This window comes from Elaeis guineensis, chromosome 11 (genome assembly GCF_000442705.2).
Source record: "Elaeis guineensis isolate ETL-2024a chromosome 11, EG11, whole genome shotgun sequence".
Taxonomy (NCBI): domain Eukaryota; kingdom Viridiplantae; phylum Streptophyta; class Magnoliopsida; order Arecales; family Arecaceae; genus Elaeis; species Elaeis guineensis.
In genome coordinates, this window is record NC_026003.2 from 85,202,502 (window position 1) to 85,226,806 (window position 24,305).

General features: G+C 40.3%; 1 protein-coding gene across 1 annotated transcript in view; it reads left to right on the forward strand.

Annotated features, from left to right (window-relative positions):
- Positions 1-24,278, forward strand: part of LOC105034039 (protein NRT1/ PTR FAMILY 2.7) — a 49,126-nt gene extending 24,848 nt beyond the window's left edge. The window contains exon 4 of the mRNA XM_029261491.2: positions 23,296-24,278. Coding sequence (XP_029117324.2) covers positions 23,296-24,127 — 832 coding nt within the window. The 3' untranslated portion in view covers positions 24,128-24,278. The remainder of the gene's footprint in view (positions 1-23,295) is intronic.
- Positions 24,279-24,305: the final 27 nt, after the last annotated feature.

Here is a 24,305-nt window from a genome sequence, read left to right on the forward strand (position 1 = left end):
CCAAAGGATATTTTTTTTACCATGCTGATGAACAAATGGTGTTCGTCAGTCTTAAGGCAATCTTTTTAGAAAAGGAGTTCTTTGGTAAAGGAGCCATTGCCTCTAAGGTTGAACTTAATGAAGTTCAACAGGTAGAATGACCGACACCAATAGCTGAACATGAGTCGGATTTGATTAGATCAGATTCGAGGCCCAATGTACCTAGATCATTAAGACGATCCGATAGAGTACCGCATCAGTCGGACAGATAATATGATTTCTTGGTCCGAGACAATGATCCCATCGAACTCGATGAGAACGATGAGGATCCAATCACCTATATGGATGCAATGCAGAGATCTGATTCTGAGAAATGGGTTGAAGTCATGAAATCCGAAATGGAGTCCATGAAGGTCAATGATATATGGACATTGGCTGACCCACCTGAAGGGGTTAAACCCATTGGGTGTAAATGGGTGTTCAAAAGGAAAAGGGGCACAGATGGAAAGGTGGAGATCTATAAAGTCCATCTGGTTGTCAAGGGGTATCGTCAATATTATGGTATTGACTATGACGAGATATTTTCTCCTGTGGCAATGCTCAAATCCATTCGGATAATGCTTGCAATAGCTGTCCATCTGGATTATGAGATCTGGCAAATGGATGTAAAGACAGCTTTCCTGAATGGAGAGCTGACTGAAGAGGTGTATATGATACAACCTGAGGGGTTTACATCCACAGATGAGTGCAAGGTGTGCAAGCTTCAGAGATCCATTTATGGGTAGAAGCAAGCTTCTCGGAGTTGGAACATGCATTTTGATAAGGTGATCAAAACGTATGGCTTCATTAGGAATGGAGAAGAGCCCAGCATCTATAAATGGGCAAATGGTGCAGTTGTGATATTTCTTGTCTTGTACGTGGATGACATTTTCTTAATCAAAAATGACATCCCTGCACTACAGGGAATAAAAGTTTGGTTGTCATCGCAGTTTTCCATGAAGGACTTGGGTGAAGCATCCAACATCCTAGAGATGAAGATCTATAGGGATAGATCTAAAAAGATGCTTAGGTTATCCCAGTCCACGTACATAGATACTGTGCTGAAAAGGTTCAGCATGGAGAATTCCAAGAAGGGCTATCTACCGATAGGCCATGAAATTCTTCTCTCTAAGAAAGATTGTCCGACAACTTCTGAAGAGAGAGAGCATATGAGTAGAGTCCCATATGCTTCGATCGTGGGATCTATCATGTACGCCATGACATGTACAAGACCAGATGTGACATACTCACTAGGAGTAGTGAGTAGATACTAATCTGATCCTGGAGAAAACCACTGAAAAATGGTTAAAGCCATCCTTAAGTATTTGAGAAATACTAAGGATCAATGGTTAGTTTATGACGAGTCAGATCTGAAACTTGTGGGGTTCACAGACTCCAGCTTTCAATCTGACCATGATGACAGCAGAAGCGTGTCGGGTTATATCTTTACTCTGAATGGTGGAGTTATCTGTTGGAAGAGTTTCAAGCAGCATACTGTGACAGACTCTGTTTGTGAAGTGGAGTACATTGCAGCATCGGATGCCGTGAAGGAAGCTATGTGGCTGAGAAAATTCATCATCGAGCTCGGAGTAGCACCCTCCCTCGATGGTTTAGTCCTGCTCTACTGTGACAGCACTGGTGCCATAGCTCAGGTGAAAGAACCCAAAGCACACCAGCAGACAAAGCACATTTTGTGCCACTTCCATCTCGTCTGAAAGATCGTGGATCGAGGTGACGTCGATCTTCAGAAGATCGACGGAAAGGAGAACCTGACCGACCCCTTCACTAAAGCCCTGGCGATAAAGGAGTTCGACAACCACAAGTCGAAGATGGGTATTAGATACTGTGCGGAGTTACTTTAGGATAAGTGAAAGTTATTGAAAAATGTGTCCCAAAAACCAATCGTCAGCCTGTTGATGGTTGAGCAATCTTGTATGGTAATTGATTTGTTAATAAATAAAATATATTTGGTATTTTCATCTTAAGCTTTCATCTTCTAATGAACTCTATTATTATGATGAAGTCCTTAGGACTATTTAGATTCGATAAAGAGAGGATTTATCGATTAATCCTTAAAACTATTCACGATCAAATGATAGGCTGTTAATAGGGATGACAGCTTCTATCGAGCATAGATCGCTGTAGGTCTTATGGATTGGTTATCCTCTTAACCAAGGAGTGTGAAGACACTGGTATGACATACAGGTGAGATGTAAAGATATATCATCATTGAACGTGACCAACTCCAGAGCATTCTGCTATCGAGAATGACTCTGATGGGATATAGGTATAAGTGTCCCTTAGACCTGAGATCACCTCAGTGACTTGCAAGCAACTCACTGTGCTTTGGTACTGGACTAACTGAATTTCTAATTCAGTGATGGAAGGCTTCTGAGCATAATCAAGTACTTGCGAAGTCAGAGTATAATTGAGATGGAATTGACCACTCCAAGAGTTGGATAAGAATGAGTCACTATATTTCAATTTAGCAAAACCTTGGTCAGGATAATCCATTAGATGAATTTGATATTTTGAAATACAATGTGGCCAACCTGATCAGAGTTGATAGTTAAACTCTGAGGTGTCCTATGATCATTTTTATCAAGGAGATGAATTATGTAGAAACTATATCTGCATGGGTTCTAAGGATGTTGTTCTACACATTCGACCTATCCGATCGTCAAGTACCATTGCTAGATGGTCACTTCGATTGGTATAGAAATTTATTTCTATACTACTGACTTAGGTTTGGACCTATGAGGTCAAACACATTAGAGTTCATGATTCGATCGGATGGTTGATCAATGATTAAGAATCGTTCTAGGATTAAATGATCAATACGATTGACATTAAACCTAGTACAAGTGTTGCAGGAGCATCGATTAGCAATTCAATTGCTAATTGACTTAATTTGATTAAGCCAATGGGTTGAGATTAAGTCTAATTGAATATGATTTAATTTAATTTAGGCTTGATTGGATCAAGTCCAATTAGTTTATTGGATAAACCAAGTGCAAGAAAAAAAACTAGTCCTAGTTCAATTAGGACTTGGGTCAACCTAATTTCTAATTTGATTAGAAAATTAAATCAAATATTAAATCTAATTTAATCTGATTAAATTTGATTCTTAATTGGGTTAAGACCTATTTTCATTGGGATGATCTAATTTTGATTTAATTTAGTTTGAGAAATCAAATTAAAATAAGTCATAAGATAGAATCCTAGTAAGACTAGAATTCCACCTTGCGCCACATAAGCCCCCCCACGCCCTCTCTCTTATTCCACACCAATCTCCTCTTATTTTGTTTGACAAAAGCCCTCTCCCAGGTCTTTCCTATGTTCAAATAGTTTCCTCTCTTCTTTCATACATGAAAAGTGGTTGTGGATCAAATCAAAGTAGGAATAAATTTGGAATTCAAATTCTATGAGATAGTGTTTTAGAAATCCAAAATTCTTTTCTTTTTGCATCGAATTTATCCAGATTTTTTTTGAGATTTTTGTGACTTTTAGGGCACATATTGTGCACCCTTTTCTGGTGGTCCATGCACGAAAATAAGGAGGAGGCACCCAAGAGTTGGGCGCCCCTTATCTTGCCATGTTTGGATAAGCCTTGACCAGGTATTTGACCTAGAAAAGGACTCTATCATATTCTCTCTATAAAATTAGTTTCTTCATAAAATTTTTGTAAATCATAGACACTTGAGAGACCTTTGGGCCATCCAAAAATCAAAGAGAAAGACCTTTGGGTCATGGAGATATAACAGACACAAGACAGGGTGTCTAGGAGAGAGTAAAGAGAAGAAGAAGATGGTCTTCTTCTAGGGTTGTTAGTTTCATCTCTTTTCTTCCTCCATTTAGAGTTTTTCTGAGAGTGTCTCAGATCTAAAACTCCTCCTCCTACTTTTCATCTTTGAAAGAGCCCAAATCAAGAAGAAAAAGGCATCTAATCAACCATCGAAGAAGGATCAGCGCAGTACTAGCATACTGTGCTAATTTTCTAAAGCAGGACTTCTGGTCGAGATTCGTGGGCTCGTGTGGATGACTCCTAGAGATCGGATGCGTGTGCGATTTGTAACATCCTCAAGCCTGGATCAGCAAGGTTAGAACGTCTAACTTGCAAGGTAGTAGATCTGTCTATTGTTTAATACATACATTAGATGTAGTATAGAAACATATTGATATGATCAACATGTAGCTCATCCTCTATATATTTTAATTTTTGATTTAATGCTATATAATAATCATATAATAGGATCTTAGATCTAGTGATTCTCTAATTCTAAAAAATAAATTTTAATTTATTTTTATCTTTCGCTGTCTGATCTTGAAAAAGTTTCAAGATCCAACCCTGAATCCCAAGATCTGGTTCCTACAATTGGTATCAGAGCCTAAAGTTGTTTATTACATGATTATTTATATATGCATAGATTATCTCTTAGATTAGATCTAATTTATAATCTGATTACTAAATCTAAAATTAAAATTTTAAATCAATCACGAACTGTAAGGTTGTCCTACTATAAGATTTACCCCTTACGGAGCAAAGGTCATCCTAATTCGTGTAGATCTATCTTTAATCATAAATTTGTTAGATATGATCTAGATTAAATTTATAATTTATTAGATTTAAAAGGTGTTTAAATCTAAAATAAAATCTCTTTGTTAATAATTTTTGTGCAAAAAAATTATTTAAAGTTAAAATTATTTCAATTACATGAATATGTTTAGATTAGATCTAAAGTAGTTTCATGTTTATTTCATTTGCATCTTGATTATGAATAAAATATGCAATATAGTTGGTAGAATCATATTATAAAATTATTTTATAAATATAAAAATTATTTTCAAAAAGTTGAACCCAATCCTCAGCCCCAAACTTAATTGAGAATTAAGAAGTTGTTTGATTAGGTTCTAAGATTGTGAATTGAAGAACCTAAGACACAAACCATAACACATTGGGTTAATGGGTTAGTGAGAATTAGGTCCATTAATTGGGTTAGACCTATGGTTAGATAAAAGATGGACTTAATTAGAGAATTGACTAAATCTAATCAATTATTATCTTAGATTAGGTCAAGAATTCTCTAGATCAATTACAATAGTTGTAGTTGGTCAAGTCCATGTCTTTAACGAGAACCAAATGGATTTGATTCTTGGCTAAGCGGTCTAGCACGAACTGTTAGGTTGATCCAATTGAAACTAATTAAACCAGTTGGTGTCTAAGATAAACCAGACCGATAGTTTTTAATTGGGAGCCCGCTTCTTTGATCATTTTTGATGATGTCTAAGGCAAGCTTTGGCCAACTCTCCCACTGATCGAACTTATCTGACCTCTTGGTGAAATTATGTTTTGATCGGATCACTTGACTATTCGAGCTGACCTATGTCAGCTAGGTAAATCAGTGTGACTGATTTAGGTGCTCTTAGACCAGCCCTTTTAATGGTCTCCCTTAAGCTGACTTGGTGAAGCCAGTAGAAAGATCATGATAAACTGGTTCATCTAATTTCATCCTCTAAATCATTAAAATCTTCTAAAATTATTAGGTCCTTAAAATGAGAAAGTTATGGAGATAACTGAGTCATAGTCTCCCATTAAGGTATTTGATAATGAGTCCATTAACTCAATAATCACTGCAGACCCGAAGGCCTGGTGCTTGTTGACAAATGAAATTATCACTCATCATATGACGACTTGGAAGTATCTCTCTAATGGTGGTTAGGTGAGCCAATCAAAGTTGGGCTTAATCATTCGTTGGTTAGATGCACCAAGTATGGTCATGTTAATGGTTGGACCTAACCGGATCCTTACAGTGGAGACCAAAGCCTACTGACTAGGTTTCTGGGGCAAAATTAAAATTACTAGAAATTATTTAGAAAAATAATTGGTTATGAACCTACCCTTAGATGTACATGAGTTGGCCAACCAAAGTTGGACTTGTGTACAGTCTAAGTGGATTCTAGTACCCACTAAGGAATTAGGGTAATTCCTCGAATTGAAGGTAGAGGCTACCAATTCGAATAAAATAGTGGGAGAAACCTTTTGATTAAAGTCTAAATCTTTAGATTTAATGAATCAATTACTAATTAGGTTATAATTTTTTTTGTGCAGATATGGCCACTTTCCTATCGCTCCGATCATTGTTGGACAATGATAAGTTGGTGGGATCCAACTTTGGTAGCTGGTACCAAAAGTTGGAGATAGTCCTGGAGCATGAATGGATCCTATATGTGATAATAGATCCTGCACCTGAGGAGCCAGCTGTCAATGCACGTGGAATAGTCAGAGACACTTACCAGAAGTTACTCAGTGACCAAACCACGATGTGCTGTATCATGCTGGCTGCCATGAGCGACTAGTTCAGTCACAAATTCGAGATGGCTCAACTAAAGGACATGCTTCAAGTGCTGGAGGATGCTTTTGGTACACCCGATAATGTGGAGAGGCACAAGACTAGTTGTGCCATCTTCAACGCCAAAATGCAGGATGGTGCCTCTGTCACTGATCATGTATTGTACATGATCGAGCTGATGGAACGATTGAGCAAGCTCGGCTTTTTCTTGCATGAGCAGCTTGAGAAAGATGCAATACTAAACTCACTGCCCAAGTCTTATCTCCCATTCCTCACTCATTATAGAATGACAAAGCCTAAAGTGAACTACCACGGGTTACAGGGGTTGCTTCAAAACTTTGAGAAGGATCACCAACTCCACAAGGAGTCAGTGAACTTAGTGGGAGGTTCATCTTCTAGTTCTCGACCCTTTGAAAAAAGGAAAGAAGAACAAGAAGAAGAAAGTGAAGAAGGTGCAAGTTCAAGCTGGGACATCAGTGTAGGGCCAGATCAGAAAGATAAAACCCGATAAGAGTCTATTCTACTGGCAAGCACCCTAGATTAGATAGTGTGTCAGATATTTACTTATGGCACTGTAGGCTAGGTCATATAAACAAGAACAGAATAAACAGGTTGACTCAAGAGGAAATCCTCGAAGTCAGTGATTGTGAATTACTTCCAACCTTTGAGTCCTGTCTTCTTAGTAAAATGACCAAGTCACCTTTTACTGAAAAAGATGAGAGAGCTACTGAGCTCTTGGACCTAGTACATACTGATGTATGCGGGCCCATGAGCATAAGTGCTAGAGGTAGATATTTCTACTTCATAACTTTCACGGATGATCTATCCAGATATGGATATGTCTATCTGATGAAACACAAGTCAGATTCATTTGAAATGTTTAAACAATTTCGAAGTGAAGCAGAAAATTAAACTGGGAAGAGCATTAAAACTCTTCGATCTGATCGAGGAGAAAAATATCTTTCTAGTTAGTTTCTCACATATCTAGGAGAGAATGAGATTCTCTCCCAATGGACTCCTCCAGGAACACCACAGCATAATGATGTGTCTGAAAGAAGAAATCAGACTCTGTGAGACATGGTTCGATCCATGATGGGTTTTGCCAGCTTGCCAATATCCTTCTGGGTATATGCACTCGAATCGGCTTATTATCTGTTAAATAGGATTCCAAGTAAGTCTGTAATCAAGACTCCATATGAGATATGGATAGGACGTAAGCCAGCACTTTCACACCTTAGGGTCTGGGGGTGCCCGGCCTATGTCAAACGATTAGTCACAGACAAACTTGGACCTAGGTCTGACAAATGCACATTCATAGGGTACCCTAAAGAGCCCAAAGGATATTTTTTCTATCATGCTGACGAACAAAAAGTGTTCATCAGTCTTAAGGCAATCTTTTTAGAAAAGGAGTTCCTTGGTGAAGAAACCGTTACCTCTAAGGTTGAACTTGATGAAGTTCAACAGGTAGAAGGACCGACACCAATAGCTGAACCTGAGTTGGATTTGATTAGATCAGATCCGGAGCCTAATGTACCTGCACCATTAAGGCGATCCGATAGAGTACCGCATCAGCTAGATAGATACTACGGTTTCTTGGTCTGAGATGGTGATCCCATCGAACTCGATGAGAACCATGAGGATCCAATCATCTATATGTATGTAATGCAGAGACCTGATTCTGAGAAATGGCTTGAAGTCATGAAATCCGAAATAAAGTCCATGAAGGTCAATGATGTATGGACATTGGTTGACCCACCTGAAGGGGTTAAACCCATTGGGTGTAAAAGGGTATTCAAAAGGAAAAGAAGCGCAGATGGAAAGGTGGAGACCTATAAAGCCCATCTGGTTGCCAAGGGGTATCGTCAATGTTATGGTATTGACTATAATGAGATGTTTTTCCCTGTGGCAATACTCAAATCCATTCGGATAATGCTTGCAATAGTTATCCATCTGGATTATGAGATCTGGCAAATTGATGTAAAGACAGCTTTCCTGAATGGAGAGCTGAACGAAGAGGTGTATATGATACAACCTAAGGGGTTTACATCCACAGATGAGTGCAAGGTGTGCAAGCTTTAAAGATCTATTTATGGATTGAAGCAAGCTTCTCGAAGCTGGAACATGCATTTTGATAAGGTGATCAAAACGTATGGCTTCGTTAAGAATGGAGAAAAACCCTGCAACTATAAATGGGCAAATGGTCCAGTTGTGGTATTCTTTGTCTTATACGTGGATGACATTCTCTTAATCGAAAATGACATCCCCGCATTACAGGGAATAAAAGTTTGGTTGTCATCGCAGTTCTCCATGAAGGACTTAGGTGAAGCATCCTACATCCTAGGGATGAAGATCTTTAGGGATAGATCTAAAAAGATGCTTGGGTTATCCCAGTCTACGTACATAGACATTGTACTGAAGAGGTTCATCATGGAGAATTCCAAGAAGGGCTATCTACCGATAGGCCATGAAATTTTTTTCTCTAAGAAGGATTGTCCGACAACTTCTGAAGAGAGGGAGCATATGAGTAGAGTCCCATATGCTTCGACCGTGGGATCTATCATGTACGCCATGATATATATAAGACCAGATGTGGCATACTCACTAGGAGTAGTGAGTAGATACCAATCTGATACTGGAGAAAACCATTGAAAAATGGTTAAAGCCATCCTTAGGTATTTGAGAAATACTAAGGACCAATGGTTGGTTTATAGCGAGTCAGATCTGAAACTTGTGTGGTTCACAGACTCCAGCTTTCAATTTGACCATGATGATAGCAGAAGCGTGTCGGATTATATCTTTACTCTTGTTGGTGCAAAAATCCGCTTGCGCCGGAGAAGCTGGAGTCGGGGAAGCCGCGGTCGCCGCCGGGACCTGCAAGGGAAGTCTAAACCGGAGGTGGGGTTGCTTTGGCAAGACCCTCCGACGCTCAAGTCAGTTTTCTGCCTCAACAAGAATGGAGTGCTCGAACGGAGAATTTAGCAGAGTTTTGAGATAAGGAAGAATGAGCTTAAAGAATAACGTATCTGGGTCCCCTTTTATAGGCGGAGGAGGCAACGGACTGATGGCGACGTTTGTAACCGCCTGGTAGTGGGCCGCCCATGGTCAGGGGAATTGATTGCGAAAGGTAGTGGGGCAGACGCGTGGCCATCACCTCGGCCCGCCACGTGGAATCTGTTATGAGGGGTGGAGCAGCGTCCGTTGTCAGCGGATAGGAGAATCGCATGGCATCCGTCGCAGGAGGTAGAGCAGGTTCGTGGCCGTTACTGCGGCCTGCCAGGGGATAGTGGGGCTGTGCGGAGTCCGCCATAGGAAGTGGAGCAGGGTGGCTATGGCTACTGCGGCCTGTCAGGGGATGATGATACTGCGCGGAGTCCGCCACAGGAGGTGGAGCAGGGTCATGGCCATTTTGAGGGCCTGTCAGGGGGCGTGGATCTGCCGATTGAAGCTCGACAACGGCCGGAGCCCAGTTTCTGTTGAGGTCCGAGAGAGGTCCTCCTGGCGGTTGGGGTCGTGAGCGGAGCCCGGCTCCCGTAGGAGTCCGGGCGGAGCTGCGCTTGCGGAACCCAGCTCCCGTAGGAGTCCGGGCGGAGCTGCGCTACACTCAAAGTTAAGGGTGAAGTCCGGCTCTGGTAGGAGTCCGGATGGAGCTTACCAGCAGTTTATCCTGAGAGCGGAGCCCGGCTCCCGTAGGAGTCCGGGCGGAGCTGTTCTGATGCCGGTGGTGGAGCCCGGCTCCCGTAGGAGTCCGGGCGGAGCTGCACTTGCTGTCGACGGTGGGGCTCGACTCCCGTAGGAGTCCGAGCGGAGCTGCACTTGCTGTCGGCGGTGGAGCCCGGCTCCCGTAGGAGTCCGGACGGAGCTGCACTTGCTGTCGGCGGTGGAGCCCGACTCCCGTAGGAGTCCGGGCGGAGTTGCACTTGCGGTCGGCAGTGGAGCCCGGCTCCGTAGGAGTCCGGGCGGAGCTGCACTGATGTCGATTTCGTTGAGGGTTTCGGCTGTGGGTATTTTATACCCAACAACTCTGAATGGTGGAGCTATCTGCCAAAAGAGTTTCAAGCAGCATACTGTGGCAGACTCTGTTTGTGAAGTGGAGTACATCGCAGCATCAGATGTCGCGAAGCTGTGTGGTTGAGGAAATTCATCATCGAGCTCGGAGTAGCACCCTCCCTCGATGGTTCAATCCTGCTCTACTGTGACAGCACGGGTGCCATAGCTCAGGTGAAGGAACCCAAAGCACACCAGCGGACAATGCACATTTTGTGCAGCTTCCATCTGGTCCGAAAGATCGTGGATCGAGGTGACGTCGACCTTCTGAAGATTGATGGAAAGGAGAACCTGGCCGATCCCTTCACTAAAGCCCTGACGATAAAGGAGTTCGACAACCACAAGTCGAAGATGGGTATTAGATACTGTGCCGAGTGGCTTTAAAATAAGTGAGAGTTGTTGAAAAATATATCCCAAAAACCAATCGTCAGCCTGTTGACGGTTGAGCAATCTTGTATGATAATTGATTTGTTAATAAATAAAATATATTTGATATTTTCATCATAAACTTTCATCTTCTAATGAACTCCGTTGTTATGATGAAGTCCTTAGAACTATTTAGATTCGATAAAGAGAGGATTTATCGATTAGTCCTTAAAACTGTTCATGACCAAATGATAGGCTGTTAATAAAGATGACAGCTTCTATCGAGCATAGGTCGCTGTAGGTCTTATGGGTTGGTTGTCCTCTTAACCAAGGAGTGTGGAGATACTGGTATGGCATACAGGTAAGATGTAAGGGTATATCATCATTGAACGTGACCAACTCTAGATCATTCTACTGTCGAGAATGACTCTGATGGGATATAGGTATAAGTGTCCCTTAGACTTGAGATCACCTTAGTGACTTGCAAGCAACTCACTGTGCTTTGGTACTGGACTAACTGAATTTTTAATTTAGTGACAGAAGGCTTCTGAGCATAGTCAAGTACTTACGAAGTCAGAGTGTGATCGAGATGGGATTGACCACTCTAAAAGTTGGAGAAGAATGAGTCACTGTATTTCAATTTAGCAAAACCTTGGCTAGGATAATCCATCAGATGGATTTGATATTTTGAAATACAATGTGGCTAACCTAATCAGAGTTGATAGTTGAACTCTGAGGTGTCCTATGATCATTTTGGTCAAGGAGATGAATTATATGGAAACTATATCTGCATGAGTTCTAAGGATGTTGTTCTACATATTCGACCTATCCGATCATCGAGTACCATTGCTAGATGGTCACTTCGATTGGTACAAAAATTTGTTCCTATGCTACCTGCTTGGATTTGGATCTATGAGGTCAAATACATTAGAGTTCATGATCCAATTGGATGGTTGATCAACGATTAAGAATTATTCTTGGGTTAAATGATCAATACAATTGACATTTAACCTAGTACAAGTGTTGCAGGAGGATCGATTAGCAATTTGATTGCTAATTGGATTAATTTGGTTAAGCCAATGGGCTGAGATTAAGTCTAATTGAATATGATTTAATTTGATTTGCGATTGATTGGATCAAGTCCAATTGATTTATTGGATAAGCCAAGTGCAAGAAAAAAACTAGTCCTAGTTCAATTAGGACTTGGGTCAACCTAATTTCTAATTTGATTAAAAAATTAAATCAGATATTAAATCTAATTTAATATGATTAAATTAGGTTCTTAATTGGGTTAAGATCTATTTTAATTGGGTTAATCTAATTTTAATTTGATTTGATTTGAGAAACTAAATTAAAACAAGTCATAAGACAGAATCCTAGTAAGACTAGGATTCCACCTTGCACCACATAAGCCCCTGCCCCCACGCCCTCTCTCTTATTCCATGCCAATCTCCTCTTATTTTGTACGACAAAAGCCCTCTCCTAGGTCTTTCCTATGTCCAAAAGATTTTCTCTCTTCTTTCATACATGGAAGGTGGTTGTGGATCAAATCAAAGTAGGAATAAGTTTGGATTTCAAATTTTATGAGAGAGAGTTTTAGAAATCCAAAACTCTTTTTTTTTTGCACCAAATTTATCCAAATTTTTTTTAAGATTTTTGTGGCTTTTATGGCACACATTGTGCACCCTTTTCTGGTGGTCCATGCATGAAAATAAGGAGGAGGCACCCAAGAGTTGGGCACCTCTTATCTTGTCATATTTGGATAAGCCTTGACTAGGTATTTGACCTAGACAAAGACTCTATCATATCTCTCTCTGTAAAATGAGTTTCTTCATGAATTTTTTATAAATCATAGAGATTTGAGAGACCTTTAGGACATCCAAAAATTAGAAAGAAAGACTTTTGGGTCATGGAGATATAATAGACACAAGACAGGGTGTCTAAAAGAGAGTAAAGAGAAGAAGAGGAAGGTCTTCTTCTAGGGTTGTTAGTTTCATCTCTTTTCTTCCTCCATCTTGAGTTTTTCAGAGAGCGTCTCAGATCTAAAACTCCTCGTCCTACTTCTTATCTTTGAAAGAGCCCAAATCAAGAAGAAGGAGGCATCTGATTAACCATCGAAGAAGAATCAGTGCAGTACTAGCATACTATGCTGATTTCCTGAAGCAGGACTTCTGGTCGAGATTGGTGGGCTCATGTGGATGACGAACTGCAAGGTTGTCCTGCTGTAAGGTTTACCCGTTACGGTGCAAAGATTGTCCTAATTTGTGTAGATCTATCTTTAATCATAAATTTATTAGATATACTCTAGATTAAATTTCTGATTTATTAGATTTAAAAGATGCTTAAATCTGAAATAAAATCTCTTTGTTAATAATTTTTGTGCAAAAAAATTATTTAAAGTTGAAATTATTTCAACTACATGAACATGTTTAGATTAGATCTAAAGTAGTTTTATGTTTATTTCATTTGCATCTTGATTATGAATCAAACATGCAATATAGTTGGTAGAACCATATTATAAAATTATTTTACAAATATAAAAATTATTTTCAAAAAGTTGAACCCAATCCTCAGCCCAAAACTTAATTGAGAATTAAGAAGTTATTTGATTAGGTTCTAAGATTGTGAATTGAAGAACCTAAGACACAAACCATAACACATTGGGTTAATGGGTTAGTGAGAATTAGGTCCATTAATTGGGTTAGACCTATGGTTAGATAAAAGATGGACTTAATTAGAGAATTGACTAAATCTAATCAATTATTGTCTTAGATTAGGTCAAGGATTCTCTAGATCAATTACAATAGTTATAGTTGGTCAAGTCCATATCTTTAACAAGAACCAAATAGACTTGATTCTTGGCTAAGCGGTCTAGTACGAACTGTTAGGTTGATCTAATCGAAACTAATTAAACCAGTTGGTGTCTAAGGTAAACCAGACCGATAGTTTTTAATTGGGAGCCTGCTTACCTGATCATTTTTGATGATGTCTAAGGCAAGCTTTGGCCGACCCTCCCACTAATCGAACTTATTTGGCCTCTTGGTGAAATTATGTTTTGATCGGATCACTTGACTATTCGAGCTGACCTATGTCAGCTAGGTAAATCAGTGTGACTGATTTAGGTACTCCTAGACCAGTCCTTTTAATGGTCTCCCTTAAGCTGACTTGGTGAAGCCAGTGAAAAGATCATGATAAACTGGTTCATCTAATTTCATCCTCTAAATCATTAAAATCCTCTAAAATTATTAGGTCCTTAAAATGAGAAAGTTATGGAGATAACTGAGTCATAGTCTCCCATTAAGGTATTTGATAATGAGTCCATTAACTCAATAATCACTGCAGACCCGAAGGCCTGGTGCTTGTTAACTAATGAAATTATCACTCATCATATGACGACTTGGAAGTATCTCTCTAATGATGGTTAGGTGAGCCAATCAAAGTTGGACTTAATCATTCATTGGTTAGATGCACCAAGTATGGTCATGTTAGTGGTTGGACCTATCCGGATCCTTACAGTGGAGACCAAAGCCTATTGATTAGGTTTCTGGGGCAAAATTAAAATTACTAGAAATTATTTAGAGAAATAATTGATTATGAACCTACCCTTAGATGTACATGAGTTGGCCAACCAAAGTTGGGCTTGTATACAGTCTAAGTGGATTCTAGTACCCACTAAGGAATTAGGGTAATTTCTCGAATTGAAGGTAGAGGCTACCAATTCGAATAAAATAGTAGGAGAAACCTTTTGATTAAAGTCCAAATCTTTCGGTTTAATGAATCAATTACTAATTAGGTTATAGTTTTCTTTTGTGTAGATACGACCACTTTCCTATCACTCCGATCATTGTTGGACAATGATAAGTTAGGGGGATCCAACTTCGGTAGCTGATATCAAAAGTTGAAAATAGTCCTGGAGCATGAACGGATCCTATATATGGTAATGGATTCTACACTTGAGAAGCCAGCTGCCAATGCACGTGGAACAGTCAGAGACACTTACCAGAAGTGGCTCAGTGATCGGACCACGGTGCGCTGTATCATGCTGGCTGCCATGAGCGATGAGTTCAGTCACAGATTCGAGATGGCTCAGCCAAAGGACATGCTTCAAGTGTTGGAGGATGCCTTTAGTACACTCGATGATGTGGAGAGGCACAAGACTAGTTGTGCCATCTTCAACGCCAAAATGTGGGATGGTGCCTCTGTCACTGATCACGTATTGTACATGATCGAGCTGATGGAACGATTGAGCAAGCTTGGCTTTTCCTTGCATGAGCAGCTTGGAAAAGATGCAATACTAAACTCGCTACCCAAGTCTTATCTCCCAATCTTCACTCATTATAGAATGACAAAGCCTGAAGTGAACTACCATGGGTTACTAGGGTTGCTTCAGAACTTTGAGAATGATCACCAACTCCGCAAGGAGTCGGTGAACTTAGTGGGAGGTTCGTCTTCTGGTTCTCGACTCTTTGAAAAAGGAAAGAAGAACAAGAAGAAGAAAATGAAGAAGATGTAAGTTCAGACTGGGACATCAGTGTAGGGCTAGACCAGAAAGATAATGCCCGATAAGAGTCTATTCTACTGGCAAGTACCCTAGATTAGATAGTGTGTCAGATATCTACTTATGACACTATAGGCTAGGTCATATAAACAAGAACAAAATAAACAGGTTAACTCAAGAGGAAATCCTCGAAGTTAGTGATTGTGAATCACTTCCAATCTGTGAGTCCTGTCTTCTTGGTAAAATGATCAAGTCACTTTTTACTGAAAAAGGTGAGAGAGCTACTGAGCTCTTGGGCCTAGTACATACTGATGTATGCGGGCCCATGAGCACAAGTGCTAGAGGTGGATATTTCTACTTCATAACTTTTACGGATGATCTATCCAGATATGGATATGTCTATCAGATGAAACACAAGTCGGATTCATTTAAAATATTCAAACGATTTCGAAGTGAAGTAGAAAAATAAACTGGAAAGAGTATTAAAACTCTTCGATCTGATCGAGGAGGGGAATATCTTTCTAGTGAGTTTCTCATATATCTAGGAAAGAATGGAATTCTCTCCCAATGGACTTCTCCAGGAACACCACAGCATAATGGTGTGTCTGAAAGGAGAAATCGGACTCTGTGAGATATGGTCCGATCCATGATGGATTTTGTCAGCTTGCCGATATCCTTCTGGAGATATGCACTCAAATCGACCTATTATCTGTTAAATAAGGTTCCAAGTAAGTCTATAATTAAGACTCCATATGAGATATGGACAGGACGTAAGCCAGCACTTTCACACCTTAGGGTCTGGGGGTGCCTGATCTATATCAAACGATTAGTCATAGACAAACTTGAACCTAGGTCTGACAAATGCACATTCATAGGGTACCCCAAAGAGACCAAAGGATATTTTTTCTACCATGCTGATGAACAAAAGGTGTTCGTCAGTCTTAAGGCAATCTTTTTAGAAAAGGAGTTCCTTGGTGAAGGAACCATTGCCTCTAAGGTTGAACTTGATGAAGTTCAACAGGTAGAAAGACCGACACCAATAGCTGAACCTGAGTTGGATTTGATTAGATCAGATTCGGAGCCCAATGTACCTACACCATTAAGGCGATCCGATAGAGTACCGCATCAGTCGGACAGATACTATGATTTCTTGATCCGAGATGATGATCCCATCGAACTCGATGAGAACGATGAGGATCCAATCACCTATATGGATATAATACAGAGACCTGATTCCAAGAAATGGCTTGAAGTCATGAAATCCGAAATGAAGTCCATGAAGGTCAATGATGTATGGACATTGGTTGACCCACCTGAAAGGGTTAAACCCATTGGATGTAAATGGGTGTTCAAAAGAAAAAGGGGCACAGACGGAAAGGTGGAGACCTATAAAGCCCATCTGGTTGCCAAGGGGTATCGTCAATGTTATGGTATTGACTATGATGAGATATTTTTTTCTGTGGCAATGCTCAAATCCATTCAGATAATGCTTGCAATAGCTGTCCATCTGGATTATGAGATCTAGCAAATGGATGTAAAGACAGCTTTCCTGAATGGAGAGCTGACCGAAGAGGTGTATATGATACAACCTGAGAAGTTTACATCCACAAATGAGTCCAAAGTGTGTAAGCTCCAGATATCCATTTATGGATTGAAGCAAGCTTCTCGGAGTTGGAACATGCATTTTGATAAGATGATCAAAACGTATGGCTTCATTAAGAATGAAGAAGAGCCCTACATCTATAAATGGACAAATGGTCTAGTTGTGGTATTCCTTATCTTGAACTTGGATGATATTCTCTTAATCAAGAATGATATCCCCGCACTACAGGGAATAAAAGTTTGATTGTCATCGCAATTCTCCATGAAGGACTTGGGTGAAATATCCTACATCCTAGAGATGAAGATCTATAGGAATAGATCTAAAAAGATGCTTGGGTTATCCCAGTCTACGTACATAGACACTGTGCTGAAGAGGTTCAGCATGGAGAATTCCAAGAAGGACTATCTACCGATAGGCCATGAAATTTCTCTCTCTAAGAAGGATTGTCCGATAATTTCTGAAGAGAGAGAGCGTATGAGTAGAGTCCCATATGCTTCGACCGTGGGATCTATCATGTACGCCATGATATGTACAAGATCAGATGTGGCATACTTACTAGGAGTAGTGAGTAGATACCAATCTAATCCTGGAGAAAACTATTGAAAAATGGTTAAAGCCATCCTTAAGTATTTGAGAAATATTAAGGATCAATGGTTGGTTTATGGCAAATCAGATCTGAAACTTGTGGGGTTCACAGACTCCAGCTTTCAATCTGACCATGATGATAGTAGAAGCGTGTCGGATTATATCTTTACTCTGAATGGTGGAGCTATCTATTGGAAGAGTTCCAAGCAGCATACTGTGGCAGACTCTGTTTGTGAAGTGGAGTACATCGCAGCATCAGACATCGCGAAGGAAGCTGTGTGGCTGAAGAAATTCATCACCGAGCTTGGAGTAGCACCCTCCCTCGATGGTTCAGTCCTGCTCTACTGCGACAGTACGGGTGCCATAGCTCAGGTGAAGGAATCCAAAGCACACCAGCAGACGAAGCACATTTTAAGCTGCTTCCATCTGGTCTGGGAGATCGTGGATCGAGATGACGTCGACCTTCAAAAGTTCGATGGAAATGAGAACCAGATCGACCCGTTCACTAAAGCCCTGGCGATAAAGGAGTTCGACAACCACAAGTCGAAGATGGGTATTAGATACTGGCCGAGTGGCTTTAGGACAAGTGGGAGTTGTTGAAAAATATGTCCCAAAAATGAATCGTCAGCCTGTTGACGGTTGAGCAATCTTGTATGGTAATTGATTTGTTAATAAATAAAATATATTTGATATTTTTATCATAAACTTTAATCTTCTAATGAACTCCGTTGTTATGATGAAGTCCTTAGGACTATTTAGATTCGATAAAGAGAGGATTTATCGATTAGTCCTTAAAACTGTTCACGACCAAATGATAGACTATTAATAAAGACGACAGCTTCTATCGAGCATAGGTCGCTGTAGGTCTTATAGGTTGGTTATCCTCTTAACCAAGGAGTGTGGAGATACTGGTATGGCATACAGGTAAGATGTAAGGGTATATCGTCATTGAATGTGACCAACTCCAGAGAATTCTGCTGTCGAGAATGACTCTGATGGGATATAGGTATAAGTGTCCCTTAGACCTGAGATCACCTCAGTGAGTTGCAAGCAACTCACTGTGCTTTGGTACTGGACTAACTGAATTTTTAATTCAGTGACGGAAAGCTTCTGAGCATAGTCAAGTACTTGCAAAGTCAGAATGTGATCGAGATGGGATTGACCACTCCAAGAGTTGGAGAAGAATGAGTCACTGTATTTCAATTTAGCAAAACCTTGGCCAGGATAATCTATCAGATGAATTTGATATTTTGAAATACAATGTGGACAACCTGATCAGAGTTGACAGTTGAACTCTGAGGTGTCCTATGATCATTTTGGTTAAGAGGATGAATTATATGGAAACTATATCCGCATGGGTTCTAAAGATGTTGTTCTACACATTCGACCTATCCGATCGTCGGGTACCATTGCTAGATGATCACTTCGATTGGTATAAAAATTTATTCCTGTACTACTGGCTTAGGTTCGGACCTATGAGGTCAAATACATTAGAGTTCATGATTCGATCGGATGGTTGATCAACGATTAAGAAAAGTTCTAGCGTTAAATGATCAATACGATTGACATTTGACCTAATGCAAGTGTTGCAGGAGGATCGATTGGCAATTCGATTGCTAATTGGCTTAATTTGATTAAGACAATGGGCTGAGATTAAGTCTATTTGAATATGATTTAATTTGGTTTGGACTTGATTGGATCAAGTCTAATTGGTTTATTGGATAAGCCAAGTGCAAGGAAAAAAACTAGTCCTAGTTCAATTAGGACTTGGGTCAACCTAATTTCTAATTTGATTAAAAAATTAAATCAGATACTAAATCTAATTTAATCTAATTAAATTAGATTCTTAATTTGGTTAAGACCTATTTTAATTGGGTTGATCTAATTTTGATTTGATTTGATTTGAGAAACTAAATTAAAACAAGTCATAAGACAGAATCCTAGTAAGACTAGGATTCCACCTTGTGCCGCATAAGCCCCCCCACACCCTCTCTCTTATTTCATGCCAATCTTCTCTTATTTTGTGTGACAAAAGCCCTCTCCCAGATCTTTTCTACATCCAAAAGGTTTCCTCTCTTTTTTCATACATGGAAAGTGGTTGTGGATCAAATCAAAGTAGAAATAAGTTTAGATTTCAAATTCTATGAGATAGAGTTTTAGAAGTCCAAAACTCTTTTCTTTTTGCACCGAATTTATCCAAATTTTTTTTAAGATTTTTATAGCTTTTAGGGCATACATTATGCACCCTTTGCTGGTTGTCCATGCATGAAAATAAGGAGGAGGTGCCCAAGAGTTGGACGCCTCTTATCTTGTCATGTTTGGATAAGCCTTGACTAGGTATTTGACCTAGACAAGGACTCTATCATATCTCTCTCTATAAAATGAGTTTCTTCATGAAATTTTTATAAAACATAGATATTTGAGAGGCCTTTAGGTCATCCAAAAATCAGAGAGAAAGACCTTTGGGTCGTGGAGATATAATAGACACAAGACAGGGTGTCTAGGAGAGAGTAAAGAGAAGAAGAAGAGGGTCTTCTTCTAGGATTGTTAGTTTCATCTCTTTTCTTCCTCCATCTTGAGTTTGTCTGAGAGCATCTCAGATCTAAAACTCCTCCTCCTACTTCTCATCTTTGGAAGAGCCCAAATCAAGAAGAAGGAGGCATCTGATCAACCATCGAAAAAGGATCAGTGCAGTACTAGCATACTGTGCTGATTTTCTGAAGTAGGACTTCTGGTTGAGATTCGTGGGCTCGTGTGGATGATTCCTAGAGATCGGACGTATGTGTGATTTGCAACATCATCTTCAAGCCTGAATCAGCAAGGTTAGAACATCTAACTTTCAAGATAATAGATCTGATCTATTGTTTAATACATACATTAGATGTAGTATAGAAACATGTTGATATGACAACATGTAGCTCATGCTCTATATATTTTAATTTTTAATTTAGTGCTATGTAATAATCATGTAATAGGATCTTAGATCTAGAGATTCTCTGATTTTAGAAAATAAATTTTGATTTATTTTAGTCTTCCGCTATCTGATCTTAAAAAAGTTTCAAGATCTAACCCTGAAATCCTAGATCTGGTTCCTACACTTAGGTCTTCAAACTTTTTTTGATACTTTTCTACAATGCTGGTATGGACTAATTTGTTGAATTCTTTGATTAGCTGCTTAATACTATTATTGTCAAACCTTCTGCATACTACCTCTACTAATTCCTCCCAGTTCAGGGTTGGATTGTCAATGAAATATCCCTCCTTCCATTTGTGTGCCTTTATTATAAAATACATTATGGCTATCTCAACCCAATGGATAACAAGTATTTGGTATATTTTAAAATATTATTCACATTTGCTGCCCCATTCCCTAGATTTTTCTCCACTGAAAGTGGGCAACTCCAACTTTGGGTAAGGTAAGTGGAAGTGGGTTCTATTTTGGGAATCTCCAATCTTATCCAAGTGATGGTATGGCATGGGCAGTATCCCTTAGCCCCTATTTTCAGCTGCTGTGACTGAGGAACTGATGCCAGGTTGTTCAGTTGTACTCATTCTTCCATTTTTCATGGCTAATGAGGTGTTGTTTGCAGTGAAGGAAGGAGTAGGTTGGGCAACTAATGGTTGAGGTGCAATTAGCTTCAGCAACTGCTCATGCCTACGATTTTATTCTTACATCATAATCTCATGCCTCCTTGTTGCCTCAATCTGCAAAGCTTCATATCTCTATTTTTCTTCTAACTGTATCTCATCTAATTGTCTTGCCAACTCTCCTATTTTAATGTTATATTCATTTGTCACTTGCTATAATCTTTCTTCAATGTGACTGTGGCATTCAGTAGTGAGTGTTTGCATTTTTTTTCTAAAATTTTAAGGTTTTCACTGATTTCCTTCAATCTGGTTTTCTTTACCATTTCTTCTTCTTCACTCCAATTTAACTGATTAAGGTGTTTGGATCAGTTTCTATTTTTAACCCCTATTTTGACTCTTTGAAAATGGTATGAGTAATTTTCATAAATACTTGTTGGTTTTTATCTGTTCCTACTTCCTGGCAACAGTAAATCCAGTTAAGATGGTCGATAATGATCTAATAAGGTCAGGTTGCTATTTCTAACTTATTGGAACAATAATCATTCTACAAAGATCTTGATACATTCTCCATATCAGTTACCTCTATACCTATTGGAAGGTGATTCAAGAATTTGAGGGTTACCTGCTGCAACCAGCAATCGATCTGTATGAACTAGTAGATCTGCTTCAAATTTGCTTTCAATCTTCTCTAATCCGATGTCGATCACTGTGGATCTACTACTGATCTGATCTGCTGCCTATCTTCAGTCGATTCTACTGCTGATCTGATAAGTTGCCAGCTTGATCTAGTGCCATCTGGTCTGTTGCCGTTCTGATATGTTGCCGATCTACTGTGGATCTATTGCAGTACTATTAGAAAGTGGTAGTTCAGTTGTAGCAAGACTCCATGCCTCAGATCCAAGACTCTACTGCTCTGATACCAAGTTGTAATGTCCCAAATCTCCAATGGTGGAAATCCGTGTGCTCCAATGGTGAGAATTCTGCTAGGTGATCTGGTAAGAAGAATTCTCAGGTTTGGGAAGATAATAGAAAGAAAATTTGGATATTAGAGAGGAACATTTGAGCTGGAAAGAGGAGAGAAGAGGAAGATAAGCAGAAGGGGATCTGAGATCAGAGAAAGGAAGGGGGAAGAGAAAATTTGAGGAGGAAAATCTGTTATCACTTCATTACATTGTTTTCCATCTGTTACATCCTATTTATATCCATATTTTGATGAAATTTATAAAGGAATTAATGGGCTATTTTGGTCTGGCTTAACGACTCCGGGTCTGGGCCGCTATCGCTTGGCCTAGGCCACCGATTCATCTCTTCTCTGCGTGCTAGTCCGACACCAGTCTGAGTATTTAAGGATTTCTGGTCCTCTCTGGAGGTCTCTATATCCTTCTATCCACCTCTCCTCCTCTATTCTCCTGTGTAAACCATAGCCACCGCTTAGGGTTGAGCTCTGCCACTGCTGGCCGATGCTCGAAAGTCCTTTGTTTCACCTCTCCTTCCCCTCCTCCGGCGTGGGTTCGGCAGATAAGCCCTTTTCCTCCTTGTTTTTACCATTTTCCACCTCTTCCTCTACTAAAGTTCTCATTTTTTCTTAATTTATTGTCTCAGGTGCTACAAAATCACGCAAAATGAAAAGAAAATGAAACTTGAATACAATACAGCAAATGGTTAAAAAAGATTAAATCTATATCAAATATTAAAACAAGTGGAAATGAATAAGTGTGTCTTCTAGTTCGAAGCCCATTCTAACCCGGTTGTCTTAAAACAAGGGTAGTCCTCTTCAAGGACTAGACTATAAACTCCAAAGACAAGGCCGTCATCACCTTCGATGGAACGCTTCAGGACAGGTTACGATCAAAGATCGGAGGGTGGAGATGAGAGGGGGAAGCATCTTGCTTCCTCCTAATTCCATTCAAAAAATTAAAAAAAAAGTTATATCAAATATTAAACTAAAATAAAATAATAATAGTAGACTTGAGGTAAAGTGCAAAATACAAACATGTTTGATAAAATTAAATCCTCAAAAAAACAAAAAAAAAAATCTGCAAAAGAAGGAAAATTAGATAAGAACAATAAAAAGTGAAAACAAAAGTTAGAATCGATTACAAAGGACCAGATGCTAAAGTCTACCCTCTGACCGTGTTTAAGTTTTCCATAATGTGACGACTATTATTGTTTTTTTTTTTTTTTTTGGTAAGAGACGACTATTATTGTTGCTGACCTGAACGTGGCTTTGTGCCTTATGGCAGCTTCCTAAACTGCGCTGCATTGATCTCCCAAGGCGACACCCACCCGGACGGCTCCATTGCCAAGCGTTGGCGCCTGTGCACCGTCCAACAAGTGGAAGACCTCAAGGCCTTGATCCGAATCTCCCCCCTCTGGACGTCGGGCGTCGTCGTCAGCGTGCTAATTGCCACCCAAAACAGCCTCACCGTCCTCCAGGCCCTCACCATGGGCCGTTCCCTCGGCCATCACTTCACCGTCCCCGCGGGCTCCTTGCAAGTCGTCACCCTCACCGCCACGGCCATCTTCCTCTCCCTCCTCGACCGCCTCCTCCTCCCACTGTGGCACTTCCTCACCGACCACATCCCCACGCCCCTCCAGCGCATCGGCGTGGGCCATGTGCTCAATGCCGCCGCCATGGCAGCCTCCGCATTGGTCGAGCGGAGGCGGTCCGCCATCGTGCACGCACGCCACGCCGAGGGCCAGGCCGGGTGGATCGTGCCCATGTCGGCCCTGTGGCTCATGCTGCCACTGGCGATGACCGGAGCTGCCGAGGCGCTGCACTTTCCAGGCCAGGTAGCGCTCTACTACCAGGAGTTCCCCCAGTCGCTACGGAGCATGGCAACAGCAATGGTCGGCCTGATCATTGCCGCCGGCTTTTACCTGAGCACAGCCGTTGTCGGCTTGATCCGGAGGGCCACAAATTGGCTGCCAGATAACATAAACACCTCAAGGTTGGAGTATGCGTACTGGTCGATTGCTGTGCTGGGGATGATCAACTTTGGATATTATCTACTCTGTGCAAACCTTTACAAGTACCGGAGAGTAGCTGACATGGGTGAACCTAATCAAAGATAGAAAGCCACCCTTGTCATCTGAGATTATGATCGACCCAGGAAGAGAGATCACGGTTCTTGTTATATATATGTAGCTTTCATGCGTGTGATAATACATATGCTGCGACAAAGAAAACTGAAAAATAAGAATGTTTTCTATGCCTTGATCATTTTTCTTTGTTTGTGTGGTTTATTGTGGT